This window comes from Ovis aries, chromosome 20, assembly GCF_016772045.2.
Source record: "Ovis aries strain OAR_USU_Benz2616 breed Rambouillet chromosome 20, ARS-UI_Ramb_v3.0, whole genome shotgun sequence".
Classification (NCBI taxonomy): Eukaryota; Metazoa; Chordata; class Mammalia; order Artiodactyla; family Bovidae; genus Ovis; species Ovis aries.
This window is the reverse complement of record NC_056073.1, coordinates 15,808,076-15,829,818: the sequence shown is the minus strand read 5'-3', so window position 1 is coordinate 15,829,818 and position 21,743 is coordinate 15,808,076. Positions and strand designations below refer to the sequence as shown.

The 21,743-nt window shown below is 51.7% G+C and overlaps 2 protein-coding genes across 13 annotated transcripts in view; one reads left to right on the top strand and one right to left on the bottom strand.

Annotated features, from left to right (window-relative positions):
* TAF8 (TATA-box binding protein associated factor 8) overlaps nt 1-733 on the bottom strand; it is a 28,861-nt gene extending 28,128 nt beyond the window's left edge. For all 6 annotated transcript variants that reach the window (XM_027959184.3, XM_060403182.1, XM_042237284.2 and 3 more), the window contains exon 1: nt 671-733. In XM_027959184.3, coding sequence (XP_027814985.1) covers nt 671-715 — 45 coding nt within the window. In that variant the 5' untranslated portion in view covers nt 716-733. The remainder of the gene's footprint in view (nt 1-670) is intronic.
* Nucleotides 734-1,940: 1,207 nt separating this feature from the next.
* The window catches only part of CCND3 (cyclin D3), a 94,730-nt gene continuing 74,927 nt past the window's right edge, over nt 1,941-21,743 (top strand). For 3 of the 7 annotated variants that reach the window (XM_060402985.1, XM_060402984.1, XM_060402982.1), the window contains exon 1: nt 1,941-21,615. The gene's annotated coding sequence lies outside the window, so the exon portion shown is untranslated. The remainder of the gene's footprint in view (nt 21,616-21,743) is intronic. The other 4 variants (XM_027958331.3, XM_027958330.3, XM_060402986.1 and 1 more) reach the window with 2 other exon arrangements.

Genomic DNA, 21,743 nt, shown 5'->3' with positions numbered 1-21,743 from the left:
TAAATACTTATCGGTACTCTTGGCCAAATGAACAGTAACTGAGCATCCTAGGGGCTCTAAATTCGGAGACAACCTTTCTGCCTACCTAACACTTAACAATTTCATAACACAAAGCGGCTGTTTTTTCTATTTTAGCAGATTTTCAGAATATATAGCTGAAGAAACATGCATGATGGGATTGGAACTCGTGCCCATCTCCCAGAAAAAAAGTGATCTCTCTCTCTCGTTCTTCCCATCTCCATACCATTTCACTAACGAGGAGAGTCAAAGCAACAAACAACACATGAAGCTAAGAGGACAGAAAAAGTAGGAAACCTACATTATTTTGAAATGCGAATCCCTCCCCAACTTTAGCGGGCCAATAAGAAGGCGAAAACGGCCTCAGTGGACCAATCAGGAGCTGTTCCGGGTTCCCAACCCCCCCCCCCCAACAAAGAACGGGCCAATCAGTAGACAGGTCCACCGACTCCGGAGGCCGCCGCCAAGTCTCGAGAATGGCGGGGGAGGGGGCGGGGGGGTGGCAGTCACATACGGCCTGAAAGACCCTCCTCCACGCAGGGTTCAGGGTGGAGCTGGGTTTCTGGGTATGGGCTCTTAGCCCGGATAGGGGGAAAGTCGGGAATGCCCCGACTTTCTCGGCTTCGGCCCCGCGCCTGCCTCCCGCCCTTACCGTTCCGGAGCCCGCAGCCCCGGCAGTGGCCGCCGCGTCGGCCATCTTGCCCTGGCGTAATGTGCGCGAGTGCGGGGCACGACGGGACTTGTAGTCAAGGGGCGGGGCGGGAGCCAGGGGCGGGGCGGGAGCCAGGGGCGGGGCGAAGCGCGCCGGGCGGAGCTTTCCGAGGCCTTGCGAGGTCCGCAGGGTGACCCCCCCACCGCAACCCCGGCTCACGTGACCTTTTGTGAGCGGTGGGTTCAGTTAGCCCCGGAAGTTTGCCCCGGAAAATGAGCCCACGGTTTCACACCTTTTTTTAAATGAAATCGCTTTTTCATGAAAAGCACATCCCTGGGACGCTCCGAACTTTCCTGGATGGTTGTGTGGGGTTCCGCTGGGTCCCCATTGATTTGCTCTCTAGGAGAGGGGCCTGGGAACCTGTATTCTTAAGTCTCCAGGTGATTCTTATGAGCGGGAAATCTGAAGGGAAACCCTGTTTTGTGCTGGGGTCTCCGCAGCCCCACTTGGAACTAGAGCTTCACAGCCACCCAGTTCTGGTGTTCCGGTGCATCACGCTGCCCTCTCGCCCTGTGTGAATCTGCAGGCGTTTGCGGGCGAGCCTGAAGGCGCCGCTGGCTGGAGGCTGTCGCTCGCCGGTCTCCCTCCCAGGCCGTTGCGTCCACGCGGTGCCTGTGGTTTTCTGTGGTTCGCTCGCGGGTCAGCCTCCTCCGGATGAGGGGGCGGGGGTCTTCCCTGCACCGCCCCGTTTGCGGGTGTCTGGCAGGACGCAGAGGCTGGATTTGAACCTCAGAACTCGCCAGCTCTGGGTCTTCGGATACATTGCCTGACTTCACTGTGCCTCAGTTTCCTCTCTTGTAAAACTAGGATGGGATGAGATGGATAGGGGTTGGGGGTGAGCTAATACAGACGAAGGGTCTATCATGTGCAGACTTAAGAGTAAGAGGTCAAGAAACAGCGCCTAATGTTTATTTCCTGCGTGGCGAACGGATGAGTGGAAAATGCTCAGAGGCCGATGACTGGAATCCTGCGCAGCGCCTGCCCGCCGGGAGCACTTGTGCCTGGGGGGCACCCCCATCACCCCCTCACCTGGGGCGCGTGGCACGCGTGGGGCGGCGTCTGAGGGCCGGGATCGCGGCGCCCGGCGAACCGCCGGGAGGAGTCGGGGCCCAAACCTTCGCTGAGCGGAGCACCCAGCCCCTTTGTCTCCCCCGCCCCCTCTTCCCCACTTCCTGCCCAGCTTTAAACTCGGGATTGGCGGCGAGGCGCCGACTTTGTAAACACGCCGCGTCTGCGGCAGCGGAGGCTGGTTCTGTTTGGGCGCCTGGGGGAGGGGTGCACGCCCCTCCCCGAGGCTGGAGGTGGCGACCCCCCTACACACACACACCTCCCCAGAGACAGAAGCCAGAGGCGGCGGGAGAGAGTGTGTGCGGCCACGGTCGATGCTCCGGGGGCTCACCTGCCGAGAAGGTAGGCTTGAGGGCTGGAGAAACCAAGATAGATGGGTGTCAGCGACACCCTGCTTTCCTGGAACCTCCAAGCTGAGACTGGCGGGGGATCCGGGATGGGGGGCGGTGGTTAGAGAGGTCACTGCGTCTCATCACCTCCCGTTGTCTCTCAAAGCTCAACTCACTTTCTCTCTGAGTTGCACGTGGCTGAAGGGCAGAGAAGCCCCCCCCCCCCCCCCACCCAAAGCTCTCTGCTTTCTCTGTGTCCGCACAGACCCCCTGCAAGCTGAACTGGAAGCCCAGTGCCCTCACTGGGCTTTCTGTTGTCGTTCTGCATACCTCAGAGATGAACTGGGAGGCGGAGGGAGGGCAGAGGGTGGGCAGGGAGCCTTGGGGTCCTTCTGCCAGCCGGGGCCGGGGGAGCAGGCTGGAAGACAGGACGGCAGAGAGGGGTCTCGCAATGGTGGTCTCTCTAGTGTCTGATGGGTAGATGGCATCTACCGACAAGTGATGGCTCTAGCCTCTTCTGTGTCTTTTAATGTGTCAACAAGAGGAGTAACTGAAGACATTGGTTGCTGTTACTGAGGGAGCCTTAATGTATTCATCTGCAAACATTGATTGAGCACCTACTGTGTGTCTGGGATTTGGCTGGGATGCTGAGGGTACAAAGGTGTTATTCATCCACAGTGATCTCCCCTGAGTCATAGAACAACAGAGACAAGATGCCAAGTTGGGGTGGCTGGGAAGGCTTCAGAGAGAAGACATTTAAGTTGGGTTCTCAATGATGGAAAGTCAGCAGGCAGAAAAGTGGTGGGGTCTTTGTGGGCAGCTTACTCATTCTACAGAGCTGGACTGAACCCTGACTGTTGGGTTGGGCATTGGGAAACAATGGGGACACAGAAACAGCTGCTGCTCTCTTTAACCCTGCTGTCTAGACACGAAGAAGAGATAGGAATGAACAGGATGGATTCTGGGAAAGGCATGTTTCTGGGCTGGTTCCCAGGACCCCAGAAATTCCCAAGTAGGTGCAGCAGGGAGAGTCCACACAATGCTGGGGTACCCACCCCCCAGCCCTGGATGCTAAGACTGTTTCCTGTAACAAATCGAAGCCCCCAGCTCAGTTCTCCTTGGCACTAGAGGTGAGTGAAAAGAAGTGGATCTGCCATTGTTTTCCTGCCGCTGCTTCTGCATTTTCAATTCCCAGGCTCACTTGAGAGATGGCTGACACAACAATTTATGAATTCATCCAGTTGTCTGCTGAGACCACACTATCTGCACAGGCTAAATAGTGGGGGCATAAGGGCAAACAAGTCAGAGCTTCTATTCCCCAGGAATTCGGGATCAAAAGCATCTCTGAGGATTCCACCAATACCCCAGTCTCTGCCCAGTCTTTGAGACCATGACCTCCATGGTCCCAAGTGCCTTCTCTTTTCCATTTCTATCAAGGGTTCAGAACACTAGCTAAGGCTTATATAGCACTGTCAGGCACTCTTCCAAATGTTTTAGGTGTAATGTCTCCTGTAATCTTCCCAACAGGCCTGTGAGGTGAACACTAGTATTATCTCCATCTTTGTTGTTAACTCGCTAAGTCATATCCAACTTTTTTGCGACCCCATGGACTGTAGCCCGCCAGGCGCCTCTGTCCATGGGATATCCCATCTTACAGATGAGGAAATTCGGGCCTGGGGGAGATAATTTTCCAGAGGACAGGGTTGAGATTTAAACCCAGGTTACTTGACTTGGGAGGCCCTGTTCTTAACCATTGGGATAGCCCACCTCCTTGACTGACCACATGGAATGTGCCCTTAAGCCAGGGGCTTAGGAATTTCCCAAAGGGAGTCTGTGGTCCTGTATCTCAAATGATGCAGAGGAGAGCAATTTGTTAGCTGAGTGTGGGTGCAGGTGCTGTTTACAGGGAGCCCCAGCAGGCCTGGATCAGAGTTGTGGGGACTACACAGAGCTTGTATCCCTTCCTAATGACCCTGTGTGTGTGTGTGTGTGTGTGTGTGTGTGTGTGTGTGTGTGTGTGTGTGTGTATTCTCCTGAGTAAGCCTCACTCACAAACAGGAATAAACCAAGGTTTGATGCAGGAAAGATGCATGGAGGTGATGTGCCAGAATCTAGGGAGATGGGAAACCAAGACACTTCTTTTGTTGGGAATCTTTAAGAAGAGCAGAATCCTTCATGTTCTGGACCCCAACTTGGTAGCTGAGTCAGGAAGATGGTCAGGGAGTGACCTTAAGCAGTCTTAAGACACGCACCTTTCTTCCTCACAGCCGCTGCATCCCAGAGCTGCGTCCCCAAACTGCATCTGCACATCTGAGATGCATCCCTCTAGGTGGACCGGGACTCAGCCATGATGCCAGCCAGGTCACAGGGCGGAGGCTCCATGGATTCCTGCTGATTTTCCATTATCTCTCTGGAACTAGATTTCCCACATGAGGCCTCTAAACAGATCTGGGGAGGCCCAGAGGTCCCTCTCTGCCTGCAGTCAGACTAGCTCTAGTGTCTCAGGGGCAGGTGGCGGGGGTGGGGGGGGGTGGAGGTGGGGATGGGTGTTGATGCTGGGAGTTGAGGGTAGAGGGTGGTCACACCTCCATCACAGGTAAGCAGGATGTGAAGATCAGAACTGTGTGGACCTCCAGGCTGCTCCTCGGCACACACACACCCCCTCCTCCTCCTGTAGGGTGGGGTGTGATGGAAGCCTTGGCAAGCCCCAGCCCACTGCCCCAGGCGCTGTTCTTTTGCTTGAGAACAGGTTGTACTCTTGAGAAACCACAAGAGGAAGTTTAGGGAGGGCTGGGGGTGAGGAAAGTTCTGGGGCCCCTGCCAAGTTTCCCTTTCTCTGCTGCGCGGAGGTGTGTTTGTTTTGGTGTGTTTCTCTTGCCCTCAAAGACATTTAAATTTTAAACCCTCTGAGTTTCAAAGAGCTGTCAAGGCCTGCTCCTGTACTCTGTGTGTGTGTGTAGGTGGGTGGGGGGACTGTGGAGGTGGTCAGAGACCCCCCTGGAAATGGGGTTGCAACATGGTACTCATTTTTTGGATTTTGTGCTGGGATTTGTGTTGTTTGGCTAGCTAACTCCACAAAGTCTTCTTTTCATCTCTGCCCTTTCACCTTACTCTTGCCCGCAGCACTCACTGCAGCCCCAAACACTAGCAAATGTGATTATAGTGGCCACTTAGGAGCTGAATGATGTTGCCAGGAGCTGTTCTACCTGCCTTATCTCATTTCACATTCACCATAATGCCAACAAGTAAATGCTTCTAGTCCCAATTTACAGATGAAGAAACTGAATTTCAGAAAGGCTTAGAAGCTTACCTGAGCTAGTAAGGGGCAGAACCCAGATTTGAACCCTGGTCTGATTTCAGAGCCTGTGCTCCAGATGTCTATTTAATCCTCAGATCAGAGCATCAACTTCCTGAACACACACCCTGCACAGTAGGAGGTTGAGATCCCAAGGTTTTTTGTTGTTGTTTGCTGAGCTGCATGGCATGCAGAGATCTTAGTTCCCTGACAAGGAATTGAACCTGTTCCCCCTGCTGTGAAACTTGGGTGTCTTAACTGCTGGACCACCAAGGAAGTCCCAACCCAAAAATGTTTTAAAATGATTCTGCTAGTGCGGGGAGGGAGGTGGCCTGCATATAGAGTTGGAAGAGGGATTCTCTGGAAGTTAATATTAAAAAGGATGGAATTCCCTGGTGGTCCAGTGGTTAGGACTCGGCGCTGTCACTGCCAAGGGCCCAGATTCAATCCCTGGTCCAAGGAACAACTAAGATCTCACAGGACTCTGTGCAGCCAAAAAGAAAAAAGACAACCATATAACTGAGGGAAAGGAAAGGAAGAGTAAGTGGGTGCTAAACAACTCTGGAAGTTTGAGGCAAATGGGGAGAAGATTTAGGAGGGTTATTGTAGTTGTGTTCAGACATTTGAAAGGCTGCCTTTGGAAGCCCCCAGGTAGGGGACTGGTAGAGGCAGATTTCCACAAAGCATAAACACTTTCTAACAAATAATTGCCTAATCTTTCTGCACAAGTGAGTTCCTCATCTAGGGGTGTATAGAGCACATGCTCAGGTGAGGCTTCTGCCAGGTGAAGCCCTTCAAACTCCTTCTAAGCCTCTAAGCCTCCCATGGGATTACTGACTGGCTTACCTCCCCAGGGCTTTCCTGGTAGCTCAGCTGGTAAAGAATCCGCCGGCAATGCAGGAGACCCCGGCTCAATTCCTGGGTCGGGAAGTCCCCTGGAGAAGGGATAGGCTACCCACTCCAGTATTCTTGGGCTTCCTTCCCTGGTGGCTCAGATGGTGAAGAATCCGCCTGCAATGCGGGAAACCTAGGTTCGATCCCTGGGTTGGGAAGATGCCCTGGAGGAGGGAACGGCTCCCCACTCCAGTATTCTTGCCTGGAGAATCCCATGGACAGAGGAGCCTGGCAGGCTACAGTCTATGGGGTCGCAGAGAGTCCGACACGACTGAAAGACTTGCACTTCACTTACCTCTCCATGTGTCCACCAGGCGGCGCTGTTGCCTAGCGCGCGACTCCAAGGCTGCTGGATGGGCTGGCTGAAGAGCGCCACCTGGTCCTGCAGCTACCGGCTTGGTTTCCTGGGGCCTTTCCCCGACCTCATCCCCAGCTGTGAACACACCAGGGCCCAGAGAGCCACTTTTGACCCAGCACCGTCCCCATGAAATGTGGTCGCAGGTCTCCTCGTGGCTCGGGCCGGAACGTGTGGGCCTGGGCCGCTGGGATAGGCTCACTTCCCGGCTAGGGCAGGCTCCCTTCCCAGGCCCGGGGTCCCCTCCCTCCCCTCCTGCTCTTTCCCCTCCCTGGTTTTCCTTTGTCCTGAAGATAGAAGGAGCCGCGTTAGGAGCCGAGGGCAAGCCCAGCAGCCCTTGTCAGCGTTGCCTTTCATAGCCTTCAAGGGCATGACACCCGCATCATGTCATCTTTTTTTAAGGTCCTCCAAAACCGCGCCTCTCAGAAACTATTTGTCCTCAGCAACCTGCCCAGTTCTCCCACCGTGCTTAGAACCACCCTAGGACAGCCACTCCTAAGGAGAGCCAGCCGGGGCCCAGGCGTTGTCCCCAGGAAGGAGGGAGGGCCAGAGCGGTTACCTGGTGCCTCGTTTGTTGGCCCAGATCTGCGTTCTAGCCTCTCAGACCTTTAGAAAGGCCCAGAACCACTGGGGTTCCCCGCCCCCTCAGGGCAGGCCGGGCTCAGCCTGTGCCAGGGCAGAGAGTGCAGTTACAAACCTTGGGGCCAGGGGGCGCCATGGAGGCCACGCCCAGAGAGAGGGGCCTTAACCCGCCGGTTGCAAGCACTCCCCACCCTTCACCACCACCCTGTTAGGCGGGAGGTCCATTGTATGGAAGGAGCAAGGCAAGGCACCGAGGGTTAAGCAGCAGGACAGTTTCGGAGCTGGAAGTCTGTCGTGGCCCTTTGCCTGTCTGATTTGTGCACGTGAGCACCTAACCCGTGCTTTCTCTCGTGGAGTGGCTCAGAGAGCCTGGACTCAAGACAGAAACCACCCTGGTTTGAGTCCCAGCTTGGCCCCTTGGCTGTGTGAAACTGTTTCCTTACCTGTCAAGTGGGCGTAAGGGTAGCGCCTTCCTCACCGAGTCATTGTGGGGATTAATTGTCCTGACACTCCTGAGCGCTTTATAATATCCAGATCAGATCTTTTTGTGTCCTCGTAGCGGCTTTGTGAGGGACATACTATCATGAAGCCTTTTTTGTTCTTTTTGGCTGCACTGGGTATTTGCTGCTGCTCCTGGATCTAGTTGCAGTGGGGGTAAGGGGGGCAGGTGGTGAGCTGAGGGCGACTCTCTAGTCTGCGAGCCTCTTGTGGTGGCCTCTCTCATTGCTGAGTGTGGGCTTTTGGGTGCCCAGGCTTCAGTGTTTGTGGCATACAAGCTAAGTTGCCCTGTGGCCCATGGAGTTTTCCGGGACCAGGGATGGACCCTGTATCCCTTGCATTGGAAGGGGCATTCTTAACCACCAAGGAAGTCCCTTGTGATGCCTTTATGTAGACGAGGAAGCTGGGGCACAAAGTGGTTACACAGAGTTAAGGGGCCGAGGCTTCCGGGCCCACGCTCTGCACCAGGCTTAGGAGATAATACGCTCAAAGCCCTGCCAACTACCCAGCAGGTCATACACCCTTACACGCGATACTTCTGTCACCATCATATCATCCTCACGATCATCCCGCAGCCTGAGCTCCAGGGACTGGGCGTGGGGGCCATCCAGCTACGAGAGGGCAGCCCTGGTATCTTTGCTCGCCATCCCACCGATGACTTCATCTCATCCTCTTTTCTAGAATAAAAATCGGCCCACAGTTCTGGCCTGTGGTCAGACCGTTGGACAGAATACTTGAAATTGGGACTGTCCAAGAAACTCCCAATTCTGGCCCCCACACTGTCTGCTCCAGCTCGGCCTGCCTCCTGTTCTCTGTCCTCTCCCCTCCAGGCTGCACCTCCCAGCCCCTCCCCTGGGGGGCCCCGGGTTCTGGGAAAGGAAGCCAGGAGCAGGGCCTCCGGCAGATGCAGAGCTTGGGCTCCAGCTGGGGGTGTTAGAGGCTGTGGGAGGAGGGAGGAAGGGCCAGGGGACGGGAGGATGGGGTACTAGGGCACTCCCAGCCAGGCGGCATGTCCCCCGGAAGGCCTCTCTCTGCTCTTCATAGACTCTTCTTCCTAAACTCCTGTTTATTATGCTAACTCTGCTGGGTGCTGAGGAAACAGCCTGGAATAAGACCCCAGGGAGGATTTACTCCTCTCTGGCAAGTGGATATCACAAGCTGTCTTTGGATTATGGAGGGAAGAGTGTTTTTTCTTCCCTGCACACGGCCCCGGGGATCAGGACTGCTTTTTGCTTTCCTTCCAGCCCTGTTCCCTTTTCTCTAAGCAGTATCTACTACAGAACCACAGATCGGGAGACTGTTCAGAGGTGGAGTCTATTTTCATCACAGTGAGCGGGGATCTTAGGGTTACGCACTCTCAGATGTGCTGGGTGGCTGAGCTTGGGCCAGAGTGTAGAACTTTCAAATGGTTTCCAGTCTCTTTTTCTTTCCCGTCAGCTGGTACCTGCTGGTCTTAGGGGTGGCCACCATCTTTTCTTAGAATTCTGCCTCTAGGACCAGGCAGAGTTCTTCCTGTTGGGTCTCTTGGTCTCCAAGGAAACAAGAGTTTTTTCTGCTCAGGGCCCAACCTCTTGGGCTCTAACTCAAAACTCTCTTTATAGCCACTGGACATGAGCTTGGTGCCTCCTGGGTGGTCCTCAGAAGTCTTGTGTGTCCCCTGCTTCACCTCATGTGCAGCTCTTAGAGTTGGGTGTTTCTTGTAGGAATCTATTGTGTGGATTTTCTCTGAACCCTCATTTCTTTGCAGACGGGTGGCAGCGAAGATGTTGGGATAATAGAGCACATGTTTGCACGATACTTCCATGTGCTGGGAGGTGCCTATGTGTAATATGTACTATGTGTACATAAATTTCTAATGTGCTGTGTGTGTGTGTGTGTGCTCATATCCAACTCTTTGCAACCTCATGGACTGTAGCCCCCCAGGCTCCTTTGTCCATGGGAGTCTCCAGGCAAGAATACAGGAATGGGTTGCCATTTCCTCCTCCAAGGGATCTTCCCAATCCAGGGATTGAACCCACATCTCTTGTATCTCCTGCATTGGCAGGTGGATTCTTTACCTCTGTGCCACCTGGGAAGCTCATGTGAATTGATAATAAATGTGGATATTTATTAACTTGTTTCTCATTTATTCCTCACAAGAATCCTCTGAGGTTTCCCTTATTTTGCAGGTAGAGAAACTGAGGCACAGAGGTTAAATAACTTGCCCAAGGTCATACAGCCAGTTAGTGTTGAGAGGCCAGTGGCTGAAAGAACTCTGACTGGAGTCAGACTTCTTTTTCTATTTTTTAGTTAAAAAAAAAAAAGTTAAAAAAATTGATATTGGGTATTTAGCCGATTAGGGCTTCCCTGGTGGCTTATCTGGTAAAGAGTCCGCCTGGAATACGGGAGACCTGGGTTTGATCCCTGGGTTAGGAGGATCCCCTGGAGAAGGTAACGGCTACCCACTCCAGTATTCTGGCCTGGAGAATTCCATGGACTGTATTGTCCATGGGGTCGCAAAGAGTCAAACATGTTTTGATAGTTTCAAGTGAGCAGCAAAGGAGCTCAGCCGTACTGGAGTTGGACCTTTCATGCACAGTGTGTGTGTGTGTGTGTGTGTGTGTGTGTGAATGTGCACTTTGGAGGGCACTCCCACCAAGGAGTGTGAGTGGACCCCGGGTTCCCTGTCAAGACGTCCTGAACACAGCATTAAGACGGGGCAGAACAGGCAGGTAGGCCCCTGAGCTGTCTCTGTGTGTCCCAAAGCCTCCCCTATCCTTCGGTGCTCCTGGCTGGAGCTGCAGGCTTGTCCCCTAAGCCAAGCAAGATGGCAGGGAAGGAACCAGGAGGACCCCGCCCCTGCCCCAGCAGGCAGGTCAGGTGTTGCAGCTACCCAGGAAGCAGGGGTGGGTGGTGTCGATGTGAGCTCTGCTAGGTGGGGCTGGGGCCCTGACCTTTCTGGGGAGCCCTGGATGAATCAGCCCGACCACAGCCGCCCTAACTGCAACATGGTGCAAACAAGCTTTTCTTCCAGCTCCGTCCCCTCCCCCCTCATTTTCCTTTCTCTCCTTGGCAGGGGTGTGGCACCAGGGCAGTGGCTGTGGCACACCTCTGGAGTTGGTGGTGAAGCTGGGTCCTAGTGCTGGGCCTGCAACTTCACCTTCCAGATACTCCACCCCAGAATGGGCAGCAGCCCCAGCCCAGGGTGGCGGCCACGTACCCTGCCCTGAAGACAGGACTGCGTAGATGTAGGACTCATGGCCCAGCCACCTGGCATGTCCCTCCAACAATATCTGTAAGCCTCAGAGGGCTTGTCCATTCCTCATTGACAGTAGAACCACATTTACTTATTTTTATTGTTGATTTCGTTTGTGGTTGTCCTGGGTCTTCACTGTTGCGCAGGATTCTCTCCAGTTGTGGAGAGCCAGGGCTGCTCCCTCGTGGTGGCTTCTCCTGTCGTGGAGCATGGGCTGTAGGGCACGAGTTTTTCAGCAGTTGTGGTGCGAGGGCTCACTAGTTACATCCCCAGGATCTAGAGCTCAGACTCAAGAGCTGTGACGCACGGGCTTAGCTCCTCCATGGCGGCATGTGGGATCTGCCTGACCCAGGGATGGAACCTGCATTTGACAGGTGGATTCTTTTACTCCTGAGGCACCAGGGAAGCCCTAGAGCCACGTTTTGTGCTGTGTTGGGTTCACAGTCAGTGTAAAAGCAAAACACATCAACATTACTATTAAGGTCTCCTTAAACTGCTCATAAAACACACTGTGCATGGCTTGGACATTATCTAAGGATCTCCAGCATAGCTGTTTTCACTGAGACAGATGGCCGCGTCTTTGGTGGAACCATTATGCTGAGTTTGGGGAAGGGCTCAAATCATACGAAACCAATGTAAGTGGTTTTCTGAGGCTGTTGGGGACCTCCTCCAGTGGACAGCATTGAATTTGTGATAGTTCAATGTGCATATTTAGGAATTCAGTATGCATTCACTGGACTCTTACTGGTTTCCTGGCTGGCAGGAAAGGTTGGAGTGACAGTGCTGTGGGAATCTGGAGGAAGGAACAGTTTCTTGTGGATGGATTTACCAGGAATGTCTCTGCAGAGGTGCCATTTGAGAAAAATGAAAGAGGAGTGGACTTGATGGGAAGATATTCAGGAGCAGTTTTAAATGGTGATTGTTTCTGTATCTTTTTCTTCTCTGAATATCTGAGTTGTTTTTTTTTTTAGCTAAAAGCCTATGACAATTATTAGGCTTATTTATTCTTTATATACATATATATATATACTTGGCTGCACCAAGTCTTAGTTGTGGCACATGGGATCTTTTTTAAAAAAATTAATTTAATTGAAGACTAATTACAATATTGTGGTGTTTTTTGCCATGCATTGACATGAATCAGCCACGGGTATACATGTGTCCCCCTGTCCAGAACACCCCTCCCACCTCCCTCCCCATCCCATCCGTCTGGGTTGTCCCAGCATACCGGCTTTAAGTGCCCTGTTTCATGTATCGAACTTGGACTGGTGATCTATTTCACATATGGTAATATACATGTTTCAGTGTTGTTCTCTCAAATCATCCCACCCTCACCTTCTCCCACAGAGTTCACAAGTCTGTTCTTCAAATCTGTATCTCTTTTGCTGTCTTGCATATAGGGTCGTTGTTACCATCTTTCTGAACACACAAGATCTTTAGTTGAGGCAAGTGAACTCTTAGTGGCAGTGTGTGGAATCTAATGCCCTGACCAGGAATCAAACCTGGGGCCCCCTGCGTCTTAGCCACTGGACCACCAGGAAAGTCCCTATTGTTTGTTGTTGTTTTTGACCCCCTTGCATGACTTATGGGATCTTAGTTCCCCAACCAGGGATGGAACTCATGCCTACTGCTGTGGAAATACAGAGACCTCAACACTGGACCCCCAGGGAAGTCCCCAGGCTTATTTATTCTTTATATTATTATTGATTCTAGTACAACTGATGACTGTTTCTATAGTCACTATTATTTCTATAATAATAATTATTCTTTATATGTTGTTCAGTTGCTCAGTCGTGTCTAATTCTTTGTGACCCCATGGACTGCAGCACACCAGGCTTCCCTACCCTTCACCAGCTCCCAGAGCTTGCTCAAACTCATGTCCATCGAGTCAGTGATGCCATCCAACCATCTCATCCTCTGTCATCCCCTTCTCCTCCTTCCTTCTATCTTTCCTAGCATCAGGGTCTTTTCTAATGAATCGGCTGGCTCACAAATCAGGTGGCCAAAGTATTGGAGCTTCAGTTTCAGCCTCAGTTTTTCCAATGAATATTCAGGGTTGATTTCCTTAGGATTGACTGGTTTGATCTTCTTGCAGTCTAAGGAACTCTCAAGAGCCTTCTCCAACACCACAGTCCAAAGGCATCAATTCTTCGGTGCTCAGCTTTCTTTATAGTCCAACTTTCATATCCATATATGACTATTGGAAAAACTATAGCTTTGACTATATGGACCTTTGTTGGCAAAGTAATGTCTCTGCTATTACCACTGCTTATTTTTTTAATGGTTTAAAAACTCCAGCAACAGACTGGGGCAGGGAGTTAAAACACTTGAGTAAGGGGGGAAAGCTGGGGCATTTCAGAGACCCCTGTGTCTGCTTTAACTGACTTGTTAGATCTCAGGCAGCAGTTCTCAAACTTTCTAATCTCAGGATCACTTTACACCCTTAAAAATGATTTAGAATCCCAAAGTTTTTGCTTTTCAAAGTGGTAGCTACCGACGTTTGACTTCTAATAAAAAGTGTTAAGTGCAAAATTTTAAAAATGTTTATTAATTCCTCTAAAGTAACAATAAAAATCATTGCAGTAACATAGCATTATATTTTTTATAAGATAATAACTGTATTTTCCAAAACAAAAAAATTTGCAGTGTGGCCTTGTTTTATATTTTTCAAAAATCTCTTTAATGCCCGGCTTAGTAGAAGACAGCTGGGTTCTCATATCTGCTCCTGCTTCAATCTGTTTCAATATGTTGTTTTGATTGATTTGTATGAAGAAAATCAGGCCTCACACAGTTATGTGGTTGGGAAGAGAGGACCTGGTGGACTGTGGATTAGTGGACATGCAGCTAGAAAGAAACTTTGGGGCAGTGGTGGAGAAGCCAAATAAACAATGTTGGGTTGGGGAGTTAGGACTCGTTTAGGAGGTAATGGGAAGCCACTGAAGACTTAGGCTGTGCTGGGGTTTTGTTGCTGCTCACGGGCTTTCTGCAGCTGTGGCCAGTGGGAGCGTCTCTTCATTACGGCGCATGCGCTTCTCACTGTGATGTCTTCTCTTGTTGTGGAGCATAGGCTGTAGGTACAAGGGCTCACTAGTGATGTATGGGCTTCGTTGCCTCATGGCATGTGAAATCTTCCTGGACCAGGGACCAAACCGGTGTCCCCTGCATTGGCAGGCGGATCCTTAACCACTGGACCACCAGGAAAGTCCATCACTGAAAACTTGTGAGCAAAGAGGTGACATGATCAGAATAGATTTCAGTAGGGCAGTAGGCAAGAGAGAGCCTACACAAAATAAAAAGGATTGAAACTAGGGTGATGCAGTAGGAATGGAAACAAGGGTGGGGGGCGATTTGGCAAAATATTTTGAAGGTAGAAGCGACAGAACTTAGTAGTTATTCGGTAGGAAGGTATGAAGAGTCACTGGCACTGTGAAATCGCTCTGCTCTTCCCTGTTAGGTACCATGTGTCCTCCAAAGATGAAGTATGTGCCCATGTGTTATCGTTTGCTGCTCTCTCGTCTCCTGTCCTTCTGGGATGCAGTAGGTAGTCAGTAAATGAATGGAGGAGCGTTCAAGGACTAGACTACTACGGGATATTTCAGCCTAGGTGGGTGGCAGAATATTGGTGCCATTAACAGAAATTTAAAGACCAAGAGGAAAAGATGTCCATTATCGTTAAGTATCATCAAGTAAAGGGTGGGTGGAGATGTCAAGCTATTAATAGAGATAAAATAGTGGGTGGGCCTTGAAATATACTGTTCTCTTGGAAAGGAAGTACATTTTCCTAAGTACTAAAGATTTGGGGAGAAATAGATAATACGTCTAGGAGAGATTGCTCTTGATTATTCTTTATTCTCAAGTTACTCAAGTTCAATAAAGGCAATGTTTTTCAAAATTAGAAATGTCTTCATTTTAACCTATTTCTTATGCACACATACACACACATATATGTATACATAAAACAAACAAGTTTCATTAACTAGACAATACTTCACTTTACTTATCTTTTTTATTCTGTTGTTTCATTTTTAAAAAACGCTGGTTCAGATAGCTTCATGACTTCATGACCCAGTAAAGCGTCCTGACTTGCGATTTGAAAGACAGTAAGTTGGCGAGGTATCAATATTTTCAAGGTTCTGTTAGCAACAGAAACAGATTGTCTGATATGAGGCAAAAGGAATTTATTGGAAGAAGGTTGGGAACCCATAGACTCATCAGAAAGGCTGGAAAACAAGTTTTGGAAATGAGCAGAAACTGACAAAGTGCCCAAGGGCTCAGCAGAAGGACCGCCGGCATGGTTGGAATGGTCAGGCCAGACGCTCTGGTTTCCATGCTGCAAGTCAGTCAGGTTGGCTCCTCGATTTGCACTAGGGGAGAGGTAACCTCCCCAAAGGAAGTGACAGTGCAGTTGGAAAGGGGATCAGCAGCCAAAAAAAGAACTGTCTGCAAAAGGTAACATGACTTAGATATATAAAAAGATACCTAACAGGGACTTCCCTTGTGGTCTAGTGGTTAAGACTCCACTTCCACTGCAGGGGCTGAGGGTTTGATCCCTAGTCAGGGAACTAAGACCCTGCATGCTGTGTGGTGCGGCCAAGAAAAAATAAGAGAGAGTGGTGCCCCTACATGATAGCAGTGGGTCTAAATGGGTGTGTTCTTGCCTGTTGATGACCTTGCCGTGTGATAAATTCTCCCTTCAGAAAGCATCTTGGCTAAAGGTATCAAATCAAATGGCTCTAGAATATTCTGACCCTCTGCTTTGGTCATCCCACTTTTCCAGGCTCTGTCCTAAATGTAGGGGAAAATTTTGTCCGTAATGACAGGCATATAGTGATACAAAACTGGAACAACTGAAACATCTCCCAATAGAGTATGGTTAAGCAAGATATACTATATCTAGTACATGGAATATTGAGTAGTCATTAAAAATGTCGACTGCAAAAATCTGTGATATCACAAAAATTACCTATATAGTAATGTTAAGGAGAAAATTAGGATGCAAAAGTGTTCATACAATACATTTACTGGAGAAGGGAATGACAACCCACTCCAGAATTCTTGCTTGGAAAATTCCATGAGCAGAGGAACCTGGCGGGCCACAGGCTATGGGGGTCTCAAAGTCAGCCAGACTGAGAGACTGGGTACATTAACTGTAATCTAAAGTGGTTGTTTCCTTTTGTATTCCTACCAGAAGAGCTTGGGGCTTCCAGTTATTCCATATCCTTGCCAATATATTCAGTCTTCTTAAACTTTTGACCTTTTAAATAAATGTGTAGCATTAAAATGACAACTGTCTGTTGTACACACATAGAGATATACACACACATAGAGAAAAGACTGGAAGAAACTATACCAAAATGTTAACAGCAGTTGTTTGGGGGAAGCAGTAGAACTATGGGTGATTTCTTTTTCACTTTTTCCCCTTTTTCTAAATGTTCCAGTTCTGTAATGACAAGAGAAATGCAAAACAAGTCATGAGTTGTGTTTCCATAATCATATAGAAAATCAGTCTTACTGTTTTCACATCATCGCATTGGAGACATAAGGTGCCAAGTAAACAGTTGGCACAGCGGGACTTCCCTGCCGGTGCAGTGGTTAAGAATCTGCCTGCCAGTACAGGGGTCACGGGTTCGATCCCTGGTCCCACACGCTGCAGGGCAACTAAGCCCATGCGTCACAACTCTAGAGCCTGGGAGGTGGAACTCCTGAAGCCTGTGAGCCCTTGAGCCCTCGCTCTGCAATGAGAAAAGCCACCGCAATGAGAAGCACATGCACCACCACTTGAGAAAGCCCGCCCCGCAACGAAGACTCAGCACAACCCAAAATTAATTTTTTAAAAAAGTTGGCACGATGCAACTTTCCCAGCGGTCCAGTGGTTAGGACTCCACTCATCCAATGCAGTGGGTGAGAATTCGATCCCGGGTTAGGGAACAAAGATTCCCCACTTGCTGGGTGGCACAGCCAAAAAAGGAAAAAATGTTAAAAAAAAAAAAAAGTTGGCAGGAGTAGTAAGTGTGACAGCCGAGAGGACAGCCTGGTGTGGCTGGGAGTTGACAGCTGCCCTTGCTTCAAGTCCCCAACTAAGCCAGCACTATCCGCCAGACCCTTCAAGTCCAAGGCCACCACCTATAAAGCTGAAATACCCTGGCAAACCCAGGGTGACAGCTCAGGTTGTCCTGGCAGTTGCGGGGTGCGTCTTAACGTGAGATGACTGTTTCACGAGCTAGTTACCTCTCTGAAACATGGAGCAGGCATTTCTGGTTGTCAGGGGTGGGGGGTGCTGCTCTCTCCTGTCCCTTTTAGCAACTTGGAGCTGGGGAGGACTAAGGCAGTGAGAGCAGGGTGCGGGGCTGTGTCCCACAGTATCTGCCTTCCGCAGCTCAGCAACAGGGAAGGAGGTGGAGTCTGGATTGAGCTCTGAGATAAGGAATAGGCTGCAGCTGACTGAGAAGATCAAAATAAACAGCTGCGCCCCCAGGAGAATGAACTCCACATTCCATTCTCAGGCCCCACCCCCAATTTCCACTTTGCCCTCTCTCCTTCCCCCCACCCCATGCACACTCAGCACCCCCATCAGCTAGAAGGGCCTCCCCTCAGCCTTGGCTTAGGTCCCTCCGAACCTTCCCACACTACCCCCCACCTCTTAACCAGAGGTTCCAGGGCCGCTCTCCAGCTGTCGGGAAGGGAGTGAGTGCTCCGGACAGGTGGCCGGAGGCGGATGGAGAGGGGCCTCATCCAGGGCCGGACTCCACCTGCCAGACTGGGCCACCCTCAGACTCATGCAGGGGCTACCCCAGGAAGGCCCAGGAACAGAAGAGGGTGGCGGTGATGGTGGTGGTGGCCAGTCTTGGGAAGCCAAGGCCAGCGTGGGGTGGCTGGGAAGAGGGGCATGCAGGGGTCCTGATAGCCGGCTCTGCAAACATCTGGTCCTCGCTGTGGGTGGGCCCGGTCTGGCCCTCTGGGAGCTCACAGTCCAGTAAGGGGAGACAGCGGGTCCAAGGGGTTCTGAGGGGGTTATTCCTCCCTGTAGTGCCCAGAGGCAACCCCAGCCCTATGGAAGCCTCTCCAAGGCTCCCTGACTCCTGAGAGTTCAAGTCAGTACCCCAGACCACTTTCTAGACGTGCTAACCTGGGACTTAAAATCAAGGAGACGTGGACTTCCCGGGTAGTCCAGTGGTTAAGAATCTGCCTTGTGATGCAGGGGACACAGGTTCGAGCCCTGTCTGGGGAACTACGATCGCACATGCAGAAGCTAAGCCCAAGCGCTGGAATTACTGAGCCTGCCTGCTCTGGAACCTGTGCCACACACTGTACCTACTGAGCCCACATGACACAGAGTCTTGTGCCACAACGAAAGATCTCGACTGGGGCTTGGGGGGAGGGACACTTCCACCACCCCAAAGCCTAGGGAGGGTGTGTGTAGTGGTCTCACCACCCTCTCAGTCCCTAACTGCAGGCAACCTCGCAGAGTCCCACATCACTCTACTTAAATGATCCCCTTGAATTCCCCAGTTCCCTCTAATGTCCCACATCTCCAGCAGATTGCTGGGCAACTTCCCCCCTAACCCCGGGTCTAGTCCCCCCAGCCAGCAGACTCAATGTATGCATGCTGATACTAGCCAGGACCAACAACATACTTTTCAAGAGGCCCTTTTCAAAAATTATTGAGAATTTCAAGATGGTGGCAACAGAGCATTGAACCAGGGGTGGAACCCTTCTGAGTGCAGGGCTGTGTGTGCCTGCCTGGATCACGCGCCTGCGAAGCCAACCCTGGGGTCGCTACCCTTCATCGAACACTGTCGGTGATGCCAGACCCAGGGCTGGGTGCTCACCACGCATGATCTCATTCCTTCCTCTCAGTGGCCCTTTTCTCCCTATTGTGCAGACGAGGAAATTGAAGGATTAGACAAGCCGCATAACTTGCTGAGGTCATCAGCTCTTAAGGGCTGGAGCGGGGGGGAAAGAACCCAGCCTGTCTGTCTACAGAGCCTGGGCTGTTAACCACCCAGGAGCCGCTGCAGCTCATGGGGCTGGGGTGGTTGCTGGGCAAGGCAGCTGCTTCCCGTCCCCTTCTTGTGTCCTGTCGGGCAGGAAGGAAGATGAGGCAACAAACAGCAGCTGACGGTGTGGCAACAGGGGCAGTACGGGGAGGGTACCCAACCCCGACAGAAGTGATGGGTGGAGACGGTGTGAGATGGGCCCAGGGACTGTGTGAGCTGCAGGCGGCTGATAGACACCACAGCTGTGCCCTCCACCCTCTCGCCCAGTGTGGGCATCACTGAGCCTTTCCCCCTCTCCCCGAACGGCACCTCCAGCTCTGCCTGTCTCTCTTCCTCTTTCCCCGGTGGTCTCTGCTCCCCAGCTCTCTCCTTCATGCCCTTTCCAGCCAGCCTTCACTGGGGGTTGTGGGGGGAGCATCACTCAGGACTCCTCCAGCTCTGTCCTCAGTATCTCCAGAGCAGTAACAATCACAGTTTAGTGAGCACCTACTATGTGTCAGTTGCACTGCTAGACACTTAATTTTTTTAAATTCTTATTTTAAAAAACCACATTATTTATTTTGGCTGCACTAGGTCTTAGTTGTGGCTCTTGGGACCTCTCTCGGGGCGTGTGGACTTCTTAGTTGGGGCAGGTGGAATCTAGTTCCCCAACTAGGGGTCAAACCCGGGCCCTCTCCATTTCGAGCTCAGAGTCTTAACCACTGGCTGGACCACCATGCAAGTCCTCTAGGCATTTTATAAATAGATAAACTTGAATTCTCTCCGCCAACCTGTAAACGGGGGTTATCATCCACATTTTATAAAGGAAGAAATCGAGGCTCAGAGGGGCTCGGAGGTCTGTCCAGGGCTGCATAGGTGTTCTGTCTTTCCTCACTGCCTGTCCCACAGGAGTGGGTGGGCCTGATAAGGTGAGGTGGTCCCGGAGCATGGAGGAGACTTTTCTCAGCAAGGACAGAGTTTGAGAAATGGTCAGTTTGAGGGAGGAGTGGATTATGTATTGTGAGTGAGGCAGATGGTCACCTCCTTTGCGTTGGCTGCGGTGGCGTGGCGAGGATCTGACTCCGCTGTCCACCTGGAGGGCCCTCTCTGACACTTGGGAATGCAGACCTGATGGCATGAGGTGACGGGGAGCTGAAGGGCTGAGGACGCAGACGAAGAGGAAGGTCCCTCTCACACATTCTGCCCGCTGTCACCAGAGAACGGACTGCGGTAGGCACTGGGAGAGGTTAGACTGCTAGACTGCATGGGCGTGTGCTAAGTCGCTTCAGTCGTGTCTGACTCTTCGTGACCCCATGTAGCCGACCAGGCTTTTCTGTCCATGGGATTCTCCAGGCAAGAATACTGGAGTGGGTTGCCATGCCTTCCTCCAGGGGACCTTCCTGATCCAGGGATCGAACCCGTGTCTCTTGTGTCTCCTGCACTGGCAACCGATTCTTTACCATTAGCCCCACCTGGCAACCCCAGACTGCTGGAATAGAGACCGCCAAATCAGGCATCTGAACAAAATGGAAATTTCTCGCATACAAGTCTGGGTGGGCAATTGGACCCCTTGACAGGGTTGGGGACCCACACTTCTCCCAGACTGTTGTTCATCCAGGCCCTTGGATGTTGAAGATAGCACACCACCCCATCCCCTGGGTCCATGACCCAGCCAGTGGGAAGGGAGAGGAGGGTAGGAGGGGGCATAACTCTTCCTTTTCAGGACATGACTCCAAATTGCCGGATCCCTTATCCCATTAGCCAAAAGTTGGTCACCCATCATATTGAGTTACAGAGGATCTTGGGGATCATTCTGAGCAGAGCTTCTAGTATGAAAGGTATAAGAAGGGGAAATGGATGCTGTGGGGTTAGGAACCTTCGTCCCAGGATCTCGACAGGCGGAGACCAGGAGAGTCTGTGTCACGCATGTGAGGATGGCTTTTCTACGTGGAACCTCTGAGCAAAGGTTCCCAGATGGGCTTCTCTCTGGGGGAGGCCCAGGGCAGCGGGGCCAGCACCCCCCTGGCTGCCGCCCTCTCCCCTGGATGCCTCACTCCTGATCACAGGTAGAGGATTTGACTCCACGTGCTTTGACCAGAGCCCTGGTCTCAGGAGCACCATAGGATGGGGGAGGACGCTCAGTGAAGGGCACCACGCCTGCCCCTTTGGGAGGCTCTGCTGTCCTCGGTGGAGGAGGGAAGCGTCACGTCCCCTCACCTTAGTGAGCAGGTGGAATCGTCTCAGCGTCAGGAGATGGAGAGTCCCGGGGCTCTCAGGGCCAAATCTCTGTCTCAGAGACAAAGGACGTGGAGTTGAGGCAGAGGGTCCAGCTTTCTCCAAAGGAGGGAAGTGGTTCTCTTCCTCTGCAGCTGTGGATTTCTGGATGCAGTCTCCTGGGCCCGTTGTCTGTTTGCTCATCCATTCATCTGCTCATTCATTCCTTCGTTCATCATTATCTGTGTATTGAGCACCTGCTGCGCAGATGCTGTGCTCATTTCAGGTGAAAGAGAAAAGAGCATGACCGGCACAGCCCCGACCTCATGGATCTTACAAGCTCTTGCTGCCTCCCCACAGAGGACAGACCAAGCCATCGCAGCTCTGAGAGCCACTCTGGTGGCTCAGAGCGTGAAAGGCCTGCAGGTAGCTCCTGAAAGTATGTGGCTGGTCTCACCTGGGCGCTGTCCTGGGGCGGCTGGGTGGGGCTGGGTGGGGGTGCGTCGGGGGAGGAGCAGGCATTGGAGTGGGTGTTTCACTTCCCCCTCACTTACTAGGGGTGGAATC